A 14,305-nucleotide genomic window follows, 5' to 3' on the forward strand; every position below is an offset into this window, starting at 1 on the left:
AAAAAGTTTTGTCTCAGAAAAGCATACAATTTTATCTTATTTCTCAAAAGATATGAAAACTACAAAGCAAGTATATTTAGCTCTCAGTAAAATTCCTGTTCTTTAAAATACTCTTTTTTTACCTTGTTTATGTGTGTGTGTGTATATATACACATATAAACATATATGTATGCACATATATAAACATCTTCCAGAAAACCTTATTTTCCACTTTCCATGGAGTTTTTGTATCTTGAAACTATCTTTCATCTATATCTGAAAGTTATTAGTCACTTGGTACTATATACATTGTAGTTAGGTGCATTTGTATCAGTACTTAAAAAATATCGAATCAGTATTTAAATAAGAGAAACTTAGCAGTAATCAGGTGCTACAATGGTGTGTTTTCTGGATACGGCATTATATTATAGCTGAAACTATTCAAGGTGGGAGGGACACTGTACATTTCACTTGAATGCACCTTGTCCTTGTACCTTGTCCTGATTTTGCCTGCTATAATTGGACTTACCTTTCAGTAATCACCTCAAATGCCACTCTCTCTACAAAGCCTTCATTAATATCCCTGGTCAGCATTCATTTTTTCTTATTTTATGTTCCCCCTTCATCTTCACTTATACTGTAATCATTGTATGCCTTACTATAGTTGAAGGTTCTTGAAGACTGGATTGGTGTTTTGTCGTCTTCATCTAATACCTTGGTGAAAATAGGTATGTGGTGGTTCAAATTGAACCTAGAAAACTGAGGTTAATAAAAATGTGCTTCATTAATCTTTACCTCTCCTTTCAGAATTTTGGTTCTAAAATAAGGGATTCAATCTCTTGTACATTCTGTTTACTGCTACCAACATACAAATATAATTCACATTGAATTAGATTACAGATTTAGCTGCTGTAACAAAAAGAACCTGGAATAGTGTGGCTTAAACAGGATAGAAGTTTATTTCTCCTTTAGGTTAGTCTACGGGTGAACTGTTCATTATGGATAGAGTAGCTCTGTTATCTTCAACGTGGGACTTTCATATCTGGATCCAAGCTAGCAGGTTTATTTCTTATCATCTCCTAGTTAATAGGAAAGGGAAAAAGGCAAGGAGAATACATTGGCCTGATTTGGTTAATGGCAAAATGCATCGTTTCAGCTCACAAATCATTGCTCAAAACTTGGACATTAACCACATTTTGCTACAGGGGAGACTAAGAAATGTAGCCTCTATCTGGGCAGCCATGTTTCTAGCTAAAAGTTAGGGGATTTTATTTTAAATGGAAGAATGGCAAAATGGATTAAAAACAACAGTTTATGTCTCACAACTTTTGAATTTGTTTTCATTTTTTAAAAAATAGTGGATGGATTGTTCCAGGTATCAAAGAATCTGTGTATTTGAGTAAGTCGTCAGATTTAGTAGATTGGTTTTTTATTATACTGCCTGTTCCCTTACTGTAGGTGATAGGGAAGGCCATATAGAAGCCTACCCAGTGAGAAGTGTACCATCTGCTTTAGTAGGCACAAATAATTTTTTAATTTGTATGAAAAAATAGCAGGTGTCTCTTGTGTGAGATAAGCTGTAATGGCGTTTATAGGAAGGAGACTAGAAGGATGGAGTTATAAGGAAAGGCTTTATGGAGAATTTGGGACTCTAGCTAGGCTTTGAAGATGAGGCAGGATTTATATGGTCCTGAGCAGAACATTCTAGGGAAATGGTGTACAGGAAAGTTTCAAGATAAGATAATTGAGTTGTATTCAAGGAAAAGCAATGAGTCTGTTCTCATTGGCTTCCTGAGTATGTAAGTTGGAGTAGGGCAAAATAAAACTGATTTAAGAAGGATCAAAATTATAGATGGTCATGAAAGCAAAATAGAAGAAAAATAGAAAGCTGTGTTAAAGGTTTGGAGTTGGAGACTGAAATGGTAAGAGTTTAATTTGGTAATGGAATTCAGAATGGGTGAATTCCCTCCTTCTCTCCCTGCCTAATCTGTGTGAGGTAATCGGTGACCTCTCTGTTCACTCATCCAGATGTTCTGTTCTAGCCCTATTCTTCATAACTTCTCTGAAGTTTTTTTATTAAGTATATTATTTATTCCTTGCTAAATTGCTTACCATTCTTGTCATACATTAAATTTTCCTAAGTAATAAGATGTATTTCTAAATTTTCTCCTTTGTTTTGACCTGAATATCTGTTTTTACAGCAGTGCCTTATGTTTATGGTGACTTAGTGATAGGTCCTCTATCGTAGCAAAATGATCACTCATTCTTCTCTACATGTTTTGTTGTTATTATCTTGTTTCCCTTTATATAAACATTGAGATCCTTTTACTCAATTTTTAGAAGTTAGAATCTAATCAGAGTTGTATTAAATCTATTATTTTTTTTTCTAATTTTGTTTCTATTATTGTTCAAGTAGTTTTCTGTCCTTTACTCCCATCCCAGCCCACTCACCCTTCCCTCCCCACCTCCCTCCCATTTCCACCCTCCCTAGTTTTTGTCCAAGTGTCCTTTATATTTGTTCCTTCAAACCCTTCCCATTCTCCCGTGAAATTCCCTCCCCTCTCCCCTGTGGTCACTGTTAGCCTATTCTCTATTTCCACGTCTTTAGGTATATTTTTCTTGTTTGTTTGTTTTGTTGTTTAGGTTCCTGTTAAAGGTGAGATCATATGGTATTTGTCTTTCACTGCCTGGTTTGTTTCATTTAGCATAATGCTTTCCAGCTCCATCCATGCTGTTGCAAAGGGTAGGAGCTCCTTCTTTCTTGTCCATGCTACCCAAAGCAATTTACACATTCAATGCAATACCTATTAAAGTACCAATGGCATATTTCACAGACATAGAACAAACACTTCAAAAATTTATATGGAACCATAAACTACCCCGAATAGGTGCTGCAATTTTGAGAAAGACGAGTAAAGTAGGAGGGATCACAATATCTGATACTAAACCGTATTACAAGGCCACTGTAATCAAAACAGTGGCATAAAAACAGGCACATGGACTAATGGAACAGGACAGAGAGCCCAGAAATAAACCCAAGTCTTTATGGTCAATTAATATTTGACAAAGGGGGCATCGACTTCTCTGAAATTTTTGACATTGTTGACCAACTTAGAAGTCTTACTTTCTGTGATTTTGTGCTGCTTTTCATTTTTGCTCTAAGACTCAGCATTCTGCTTTTTTTTGCTCTTCTTGGGGCTGTAAATTTTCTCTTGAAGACAATGCTCATGTATATACCTTCAGTTTGAAATTTAACCCTATATTGCTAATTGCTTGATGGACATTTTCATCTTGATGTGTAAAGCATTCAACAGATTTCCTGCAGTTTTCTGACATTACAGGTACCTTTACGCTTTAAATCCCAGATTTAAAGCAGAAGTTCCAGCTATCTTGATCTCTACCTTCTCTCTTATCACTGTGTTTCCCAATCTCTAAGTCCTGTCGTTCTTCTTGGTGATTCTCACATTTGTTAATTTCCATTACTACTGTTGCCATATTTATCAGTTCTTTAACCTGGTGTGTTTGTATTGTTAGTATTCCCTAAGTGTTCACTGGTAATGGATATGAGTCAAAGTGCTAACATTAGTGAGCACATACATCTTCTCTTCTGTTACTGGAGTTTTGTTTTAGTGTGATTTTGATTGTGGTTATTAGATTATTAATATTACTTCAGTTGACCCTAGCTTTTTTTTTGTTTGTTTTAAATGAGGTAGTGATATGGATAATTCAAAGCCCCCAGTATTTGAATTCTAAATACACTTTGATTTTTCCCCTCAGCAGATCTGATTCCTAGTATGTTTTAACAAATTTACACAGTTTAAAGCACAAATTCAATAAGAATAATGAAAGCAGATCAGGGAATATGTTGAATGTTTGAATTGAAGACCTTGTCAGGAATAATCTAGAATTTTGCTATTCAAAATGTGGTCTGTGATGGCAGCTGGGCACACACTGGTAGCTTGTTAGGAATGCAGGATTAGGGTTATAGAATTAGAATTTGCATTTTATCCCCCTAGATTTTTACATGAACTTTGAAATAGATTGTTTTATGTGTTATAAATGATGGAGAGTAAGGAGGAAGGCAACTTTAGCTGGTAGTCATGGCAAAGCCCTCCGTGAGCAGGCAGTATGTGAACTGAGGCCTATGGGATAGAGTGAGTTAGGCATGCGAAGACCTAAGAAAAAAACATTTGGAATAGCGAGAGCAACAAATGGAGAGGCATGAAGGCAAGAAGGGCATGTGTAATCATAGTGTGTGAGTGGGAGAGCCATGATGAACTTAGAAGACGTATTAGGCACCTTCTCCATGGGAGCCAGGGTAAAACCAGTTAGCCTGCCATATGAGGCCTTTTATTATATGGCATCCTCTTTATCATCTTCTGATAATAATGTGTGTCTTGGGCCACACATTAAATACATTGTACACATAATCACAAAAAGGTCTCATAATGTTTTAAGTAAATTTATGATTTTGTGTTGGGCCACATTCATAGCCATCCTGAGCCGCATATGGCCTGTGGGCTGCGGTTTGGACACCCTTGCATACTTTACTCTTCAGCTATACCAAAGTCCCCTACCATACCACACCTTTTTTAACCTTTGCCAAGAATGTGTTTTGACATATTCTGTGCCTGCTGCCTACTAGTCAGTCTTTAAGTTTCAGTTCAGGCTTTGTCTCTTCTGTGAGACCTGTGTGCTTTCCAACAGACTCCTTAATTGGGGGTCCTTATTGCCTCTTATATGTGTCACCTTATGCTAACATTGATTATTCCATGTTATATTTATGGTTTACTGGTGGAGGTATGTGCACTTGATGTCTTTTCACTGTTGTGTAATATTTCATTGAATGGTGAGATAATCATACTGGTGAACATTTATTTCCTATAATTTTAAGAAACCATGTTACTGTAAATACTTGTATATGGCTTCTTGCATATATATGTGAGTTTCTTTGTAGTGTTTTTCAGCCTTATTTGACCATGACCCAGGGAAACATTTTACAGCATGACTCAATTTTGTATTTGTGTCTGTACACATATATGCTACTGATTTTTTGTAAAAATTAACAAAATTATATTACCCTTCATGTGATGCACTTATAGCTTTCTCTTCTAAAAATGAATACTTGTTAAGATTAAATCAATGCATTGTGTGATCTGCAGTTTAAAGTACTGCTTTGTGTGTGTGTGTGTGTGTGTGTGTGTGTGTGAGAGAGAGAGAGAGAGGGAGGGAGAGAAAGAGAGAATAAGAATATAGATTGATTGGTGGAAGGGTTCATTCATCTAGAACTTGACTAGGTTTCACCAAATTGTTTTTTAAATTGCTATTTGTCCTTGGCTTGGTCTCCTGAGTTGGAAACTTTGTGTTTATGGTCTTTTAACAGCATTTACTTGTCACAGAGTTGGTAAGTACTCATTGAATAGTTGGGTGAATGAAAAGGATTTCATGCCAATAATTGAACAACTGCAATGTGGACCAGCTATTATCAAGGCAATTTTAGGTCAATTTATGAGGTTAATTTTTTAGAGTAGGTAATACATATATAATTTCAGTTATTATTGAGGGTTCCTAAATATATTGTTAAGACATGATAGTTATATTTGAGAGAAAGATGCATTGACAAAATTACATTATTATTTCATTTGGTTAAAAGTGATCAGGCTTAAAGTTTTCAATAAGTGATCGCAAAGTTTTGTTTTAGGAATTAATGAAATGTTTTTTATAGCCTTAACTTGTTTAAAACTGAATCATCATCCAACATTTAATTATATGTGGTTTTTCGCTTTTGCTGAATAGTAATATAACCATTTTTTCTATTTCTGCTAGCATTATTGTCATACATGCTTTCATATATTTTAATCCCTGTATTATCTTTGGTTACTGTAAAAATGTACTACTGTATTGTGTACTAAGCTTTTTACCTGTAGTGACAGTCTTTATTACATTATGCAAATTATGCTTGCTACTTAATCCACTCATTCAGTTATAACATTTGCTACATCAGGAAAACTGTGCTATAAAGAAAAGTCTCAATTTGTATTTGGCTATGGTGCTTAGCAGATATTCTGCAGGGATCATTCTATTTTAAGAATAAAAATAAAGCCGCACTTAGAATGCCTTGAAAAATTTTTTGTTTTTCGGTCATGCTCTTTACTCGTTGCCTTTTTGGGGAATTGTTTTTGAGGAAAGTTAAGATATACTTGTTTTGCAGACTTATGTAGAAACTTCTCTACAGAAGAAAAAGTATTGTATTTTGATTTTCAAAATTTCTTAAGGTGACAATAACTTGTACTTAAGCAGCGCTTTAAAACTTTCAACATTATTTCATATGGTCTTAAGTTATGAGGGCAGCCAATCTTAAGTCAGTTTGACAGGTGAGAACCTTGTTGCTCTGTTACTTTGTCCAGTGTAATTTATGCAGCTCAAAGATAGTAGAGTGGGTTGACAGTACAGTCTTTTGGCCTCAAATTCATTTTGACACTGTTAGCAATTAAATATTTAAATAGAGCACGTGCCAGGTGTTTGTCACTTTATAGATGTCATTCTAAATTTAACAGCAGGATATTTTGGCACAAATTATGTATGGGTAACCTATCTCCTAAGGAATTTGGGAGGATATATGTAGTGTTACTGCATTGTAATTACTAGCTTCAGTGTTACTTTGTAGACTGACTCTGACCTTTAGATAAAAAGTATGTGCTTAAAAACAGAAGCATAAACTTTTTGAAGATGTTGATTTTTTAATTGATATCTCTATTTGTATATATTTTATAATCAAATAATTCATACAGATCTGTTGGGATAAGCCTCTATTTGACACAATTTTCAGATATTTTTCGATTTTTTACTTTAAATATACAAGCAATATGCGAAAATAATAAGAACATTTAAAATTATCAAGAAAAAACATTAAAAGGCATGATGATAGTACAGCTAAGGCTTGTATTATTGTATACTTAGGTCAGTTCTCTGCAGTGTTTTTCAGAATTTTTTGACCATGACCCAAAGAACTAACATTTTGTACCACATCTCAGGTCATTTATTGAATTTCTTAATCTCAGATTATATTGGAGATTAATTTGATATAAGGCTTCTGGAGCTAGTTCTTGTTGTTTCTTATGCTTGTCAACACTTAGTATTAGCCAATTTAAAAAATTTTCTAATATGTTGAATGCAAAGTGAGAATTGTAATAGTTTTAAAGGGCGTTTTCTCTTATTACATCAGTGAGGTTCTGTATGTTTTAATATGTTAATTGGCCATATAGTTCTTCTGTAAATTACTCATTCATATCTTTCTGCCCATTTTTTATCTGACTCGTCCATTTCTTACTAATTTTTGAGGTTTACTTTTAAAAATGTCTTTGATTTTTATTTGTTAGTAGTTTTTAAAATATATTTTATTGATTATGCTATTACAATTGTTCCATTACCCCCCTTCATTCCCCTCCACCCTGCACACCTTCTCCCGCCTACATTCCCCCCTTTAGTTCATGTCCATGTTTCATAAATTTTTTAGCTTCTACATTTCCCATACTATTTTTGCCCTCCCCCTCTCTATTTTCTACCTACCATCTGTGCTACTTATTCTCCATACCTTCCCCCCTCTCTCCTCCTCCCACTCCCCTGTTGCTAACCCTCCATGTGATCTCCATTTCTGTGATTCTGTTCCTGTTCTAGTTGTTTGCTTATTTTGTTAGCAAAGAACTTTTTACTATGGGATATTACTATTCCTGGTTCAAACACATGGAGTGAAAAAACTCATAAATTAGTTTTAAAATCTTAGATTTCAGAGTAAGTTTTTAGGAAACCAAAATTAGTAAACTCATGAAGGTTCTTGAGGTTGATGTATAACCTTTCAGTATGGCCAGGACATACGTCTTCTTAGCAATCTGCTGCTGGTGCCATTTGAAAATTTGAGCATGTAAAATTTATAAGCCTCCATTACAATTGTATATAAAAAAAAAGAATGATGTATATGTGCTATCATGACAATTATTTTAGTTTTTAATGTTTGTTTTTCTTTGTTTCTTTTCGCTAATTAGGTCCCCGATGGGCTTCCTGGAACATTGGTGTGTTTATTTGCATCAGATGTGCTGGAATCCATAGAAATCTTGGGGTTCATATATCCAGGGTCAAGTCAGTTAACCTAGACCAATGGACACCAGAACAGATACAGGTAAACATTTTCTTACTGATAAATTATTAAAAATATTTAAAGTGAATTTTCAAATTTTAATCTTCCTTGCATCTAATAAGCATTAATATGGAAAGTAGTGTGTTGAAAAATATTATGTGGCACATATAAAATTTGAGTGTTATTTGAATTGTCAGTTGACAATAGTTTTTTCTTCTTGGGTCTGTAGGAATGTCAATTGATAATCTACTTTTATCTAAAATATTGATTTTGGAATATTTAAAAAATGAATTTCTTTTCCTTTGTTGATGAAATTTGTCCATATAATTTTATCACCTGTTTTGCTTTCCTGTCAGTAGAGGGAGCCTGGGTAAAGATAAATAATAAAATAGCATCTAGCATAAGAATTGAGGATTTCGCTTCTGTAGAGAGGTGTTCTTGATTTTCAGATAGGGCCTAACAGTTGGAAGACAGCCCAGTTAGCACATGTTCTAATTACTGATTTGAACTTGTTTTGAATGGTTTAGCTTTGTTAGAGATAAATTTGTAATTTTAAGGTTTTACCATTTTTCTAGTATGACAGTTTTGAATTCTCAAATCATACCTTCTTTCTAATTTTTAAGGTTGACTGGTAATGTAAAAATGATTATTTCTACTGGTTTTATTTTATAATTCACAGTGAAATTGCACTACTTTTTCTAATGCCCTTTTCAAAGTACTTTAAGTTAGTATGAAGGCTAAATACACAGATACATGTCATTGAACCTTAGTGGCACACAGACCTCACAGTCAGAAAAACAACACAAAAATTGGCATGAATGGAATGTGGTATGGGTAGAATGAATAGAATGCTTTAAAAAAGATATATTGGTTTTGTTAAAGAAAGTAAAACTTCTATACTGAAGACATTTATTTATACCAAAGTAAATTCTAGATGCAGCAAAGATTTAAATATTAAAAAAAATAAAACTTTAAAAATACTCAAAGGAAAAAAAAGAGTGGAGATCTTTAGTTTATAAAGGTAAGCATAATTTATTTAGTTCAGTTTTAAATAAATTTTTAAGCTTTTTGCTGGCTAGGGCATAAAAGAAAATATGATATTTTATGTATTTTCAAGATCCTTGTAGAGAAAGTTTCTTTGTTATATCAAGGAAACAGAACTTTGAACATTTCATATAAGTTAATCTTTTTAATAACATTTCTGTAGTAAATATGGTAATTGTTTAAATCTTAAAGTTGTCTTTAAGAAAATGTGAAATGTAGTTCTGGCCAGGTGGCTCAGTTGTTTGCAGTGTTGTTCCATACACCAAAGTGCTGTGGGTTCAGTTCCCGGTCAGAGCACACGCCTAGGTTGTTCATTGGATCCCTGGTTAGGTGTGTATAGGAGGCAACTGATCAATGTTTCTCTCTCAAATCAATAAACATAACCTTGTGTCAGGATTAAAAATAAATATACACACATACATAAAGAAAATGTAAAGTGTAGCTTGAAAATGTACGTAACTTGGTGTTTGTAATGGAGGTACAAAACATTCAAAACTCAAAGTGTATTGTCTTTTAAATGGTTTATTCAAACTAAGGACAAAACATGAAGTCCCTGAACAATTCACTTCTCCAGAAATATTATTTTTCTCAACTAGGCTGTTGAAAGGAGTTGAATAGCAGATTATTTGAGTTGGATAGCTGTTCTTTTCCTATTGCTTAGAGCAGAACTTCCCAGTCAGAGGGCTGTAGTTCACTGGTTTTCTGTGGAATACGTTACAAGTGTACTACAAGATACTACTGTATTTTTAAAAATGTAAGGATTTTGAAAAACAAGTATTAAGTGATATATAGTGTTTGAAATTATTTGAAAACTACTTGTATAGTTCCAACTGTCAGCTTCCTGAAATAAGGATTATTATATTGGAATAAAAGATTTTTAATTGATACTTGTCACCAGAGAATGCTCTCTATGGCCCATATACCACAGAGCTCCTCCCCCAGGTATCCTTTGATGAGAAATGCATTTAGGATGCACTTACTTAAAAAAAAAATCGCATGAGTAGACAATAAAGTTTTGCTTAAAAAAAAAAAAGAAAGAATAGAGAAGCCTAATCACACAGACATGTGTACCATCTAGTATTCTTTGTTAAGTTGTTAAGTAAAGCTGAAATTGTTCCTTAAAAATTATTCTGGGACTTCTCTGCAATATAAATGAGGAGATAAGTGGTGAAGACTCCAAGGTTCTATACCATAGAGCACAACCTTTATTTTGGCCTAGAAAATTTCAAGGCAACTGATTATAGAGTGTCAGTAGAACAAAGTGATTAAGAAAATTTTTCCTAAACTCAGACTGAGGGAGTTAGACAGATCTGGGTGGTTACAGGTGGATCCTTAACCTCATGTGCCTGTTTCTTCTCTTGGGAATGGTAATAGTGCCTCCTTCTGTAGGTTGCTGTGAGGATCAAATTAATTAATATGGGTAAAGCATTTAGAACAGTACCTGACATATTTTAAACACTCAATAATGTTAACTTGTCAGTTATTAGAGGTGTTAGCCCATTTGTTCATTATGTAAAACCCTAAGAATTGCTGCCTTGAATAAATTTCTGATATTGATTAAGCAGTTCAACTTTCTGGTAACCCTTCTCTGGTGAATTAGTTGCTAAATGCACTATTGACTAAATAAATTGATTCATGTGTTGTACTATTGAGTGTAAATGAATTACTTTTTATTAATATTTGTGAAAAGTAATTCCTTTTTAGTGATATTATATGTTAAGGCATTTTGAGTTGTGAAGAGTTAGGTATACCCATCACATCAGTTGGCTGTTGAGGTTGCTTCTTACTCAGATTTAAGCATATCGTATTTCCTGACTGGCAGGTGTATTCCATATAATCCAACTCTATACCTTGCCATTTTATAGGCCTAAAGCCTATATCTTTAGGTTGCTGTACATTGGAATTCTTTCTGTCTTTTGAAGTTAGTTCTTATTAAATCTGACTATTAACTCAGATTAGGGGAAGTATGGGTTACATGTGATTTAGTGTTTCTTATTCATATGAAATCTTATTAGAATTTCCTTGATGTAAAAAAATGCTTGGGTGGTATTTATTTCTAGAAGAGAAATACTTTTACTACATATAGTTCTCCCATGTGCCTTCCCCTCCTATCACCTTAACATTTCATGAAAATCATGCTTATAATTTTCAAAGATGATACTTAGCTTTGGTTAGTTCTTTTTTTTATATCTTTGCTTAGTTAATGTGGAAATGTGACTTAATCTTTGAGCACTATCAAAGCTGTTACATAAAAATACTATTTTTTGTGTGACTCTGTAAAGTGTATATAAGTTTTGCCTCAAAATTTTTTATCAACTGGTATTATATGTATATCAGTTATTTCTAGTAGTTATTTATATATGTGTTATTGTGTTATGTGTATGAGAACCAGTTTTTAGGATATCTACCATGTCATAGCTGTGCTAGAATTGGCTGTATGCTTCTTTTTAAAAGAAAATAACTTATCTACCAAAACTTATTTTGATTTTCATTAGCGTTGAAATACAGTATTCACCTTAATTTTTTAATCAGAGCTCTCTTTTTAAATGTGGTTCATACTCAGATTAAATATCTTTATTGGATTTATTGTCAAGTACTTCTAATTTTTTTTGGAAAGGACCAATTTTTTAATACTAGAATAAATACTGTACCTTTTATTTTTTATTTTTTACTGGTTCATTAACCCCAGGTGTTTTCATTTTTTCCCATTATTTACTCATTTTCAGTATCTGTATTGAAGTAGTTAAAATGGACATTTTTATTATAGAGGAATGTTACTCATGGTCTTATGTTTCTTAGAAAGCTCATTTTGTAGAGTCTTGTAAGTTGTGCTGCCTAATGAAACATCTTGGTGAGACTTTGTCATGTTGGAAATATATGTCATATATTTGGTATTTATCTTGTTAACTTTTGGACCATTTTTAATACATTTTGTGTATCTATAAATGTTTAGTAATCTCTCTCAGGCTCTTTGTTTATTACTTACTAGCATCATTTATTGATACAGTACTTAGTATTTTCTTGGGAATACCAAGGCCATATGACTGAAATTTATTTATTTATAAAATATATCTTGGGGAAATTTATACTTGAAATTGTCCAGTTTCCACAGGCATATGATTATCTTTTAAAAAAATATATTTTATTGATTATGCTATTACAGTTGTCCCATTTCCCCCCCTTCATTCCCCTCCACCCTGCACACCCTCTCCCACCCACATTCCCCCCCTTTAGTTTGTGTCCATGTGTCATAAGTTCTTTAGCTTCTACATTTCCCATACTATTCTTGCCCTCCCCCTCTCTATTTTCTACCTACCATCTATGCTACTTATTCTCCGTACCTTTTCCCTTCTCTCCTCCTCCCACTCCCCTGTTGCTAACCCTCCATGTGATCTCCATTTCTGTGGTTCTGTTCCTGTTCTAGTTGTTTGCTTAGTTTCTTTTTGTTTTAGGTGTGATTGTTAATAATTGTGAGTTTGCTGTCATTTTACTATACATGTTTTTATCTTTTTCTTAGATAAGTCCCTTTAACATTTCATAAAATAAGGGCTTGGTGATGATGAACTCCTTTAACTTGTCCTTATCTGAGAAGCACTTTATCTGCCCTTCCATTCTAAGTGAAAGCTTTGCTGGATAGAGCAATCTTGGATGTAGGTCCTTGCCTTTCATGACTTGGAATACTTCTTTCCAGCCCATTCTTGTCTTCAAGGTCTCTTTTAAGAAATCTGCTGACAGTCTGATGGGAACTCCTTTGTAGGTTACTGTCTCCTTATCTCTTGCTGCTTCTAGGATTTTCTCCTTCATTTTTATCTTGGCTGATGTAATTATGATGTGCCTTGGTGTGTTCCTCCGTGGGTCCATCTTCTTTGGGATCCTCTGAGCTTCCTGGACTTCCTAGAAGTCTATTTCCTTTGCCAGATTGGGGAAGTTCTCCTTTATTATTTGTTCAAGTAAGTTTTCCACTTGTTGCTCTTCCTCTTCCCCTTTTGGTACCCCTATAATTTGGATGTTGGAACATTTAAAGATGTCCTGGAGGTTCCTAAGTCTTTCCTAATTTTTTTTTGAATTCTTGTTTCTTCATTCTTTTCTGTTTGGTTGTTTGTTTCTTCCTTCTGGTCCACTCCATTGATTTGAGTCCCAGTTTTCTTCACATCACTATTGATTCCCTGTGCATTTTCCTTTATTTCACTTAGTGTAGGCTTCATTTTTTCATTTAATTTGTGAAAAAATTCAACCAATTCTGTGAGCATCCTGATCACCAGTGCTTTGAACTGTGTATCTGATAGGTTGGCTATCTCTTGGTCACTTAGTTGTATTTGCTGTGTAGCTTTGATATGTTCTTCTGTTTGAGCCTTTTTTTGGGGGGGGGGGTCTTATCATTCCTGTTATGAGGGGCAGAGCCTTAGGTGTTCACCAGGGCGGGGCAATCCAGTTGCTGGGTTGTGATGCTGTACGTGGGGGAGGGGTCCGAGAGGGAACAATGGCGCTTGTTCTGCTCCCTGTCAGATTTCAGTCCCTTCTGCAGCTTCCCCAAAGCAAACTGGGCCTTTCTGGTGCTGATACCCATGTGGGTGGGCTTATGCACATTCTAGGACCCAGCGGGTCTCTCCAACGAACTCTCCTTTGAGGCTGGGAGTCTCTCCCTGTGCCTCATCCCCCACAGGTATTTTCAGTCAGTGCTCCGAGGCTCTATTTCCTGATACTGGGACCCTGGGTTTTGAGGTCTGTCTGGATCCCCAGTTTTGCCTGGTTTATCTGTCTGCGAATGTGGGACCGCCAGGTCAGCCAGCCTCCTTGTGCGTAGTGCCTTGCGTCACAATTGCTGCCTCGATGGGTCTGCCCATTACCACCCCGGGCCCCTGGGTCTGCCAGCTGCTGCCTGTGTGCCCAGTGTCTGCCCACTGCAGTCTTGTGCACCCGGGATGCCGCTTTTTCTGTTGCGACTGCTCTCTGCCTGGCTGCCCAACTCCACCCTTCCTACTGGTCTGGATGAATGTGTCTATTTTAACTCCTTGGTTGTCCAACTTTTATACAGTTCAATTTTCTGTCATTTCTGGTTATTATTTTGTTTCTCAATTGTCGTTGTCCTTATTTTGGTTGTGTGAGGAGGCACAGTGTGTCTATCTGCACCTCTGTCTTGGCCAGAAG

General features: G+C 34.9%; 1 protein-coding gene across 3 annotated transcripts in view; it reads left to right on the forward strand.

The window, feature by feature from the left end:
- SMAP1 (small ArfGAP 1) overlaps positions 1-14,305 on the forward strand; it is a 165,034-nt gene that overhangs the window by 44,314 nt on the left and 106,415 nt on the right. For 2 of the 3 annotated variants that reach the window (XM_028508985.2, XM_028508986.2), the window contains exon 2: positions 8,022-8,155. In XM_028508985.2, coding sequence (XP_028364786.1) covers positions 8,022-8,155 — 134 coding nt within the window. Of the gene's footprint in view, positions 1-8,021; positions 8,156-14,305 lie in introns of those variants that run through there. The other variant, XM_028508987.2, reaches the window with a different exon arrangement.

The sequence above is a fragment of the Phyllostomus discolor genome, chromosome 4 (genome assembly GCF_004126475.2).
Source record: "Phyllostomus discolor isolate MPI-MPIP mPhyDis1 chromosome 4, mPhyDis1.pri.v3, whole genome shotgun sequence".
Taxonomy (NCBI): domain Eukaryota; kingdom Metazoa; phylum Chordata; class Mammalia; order Chiroptera; family Phyllostomidae; genus Phyllostomus; species Phyllostomus discolor.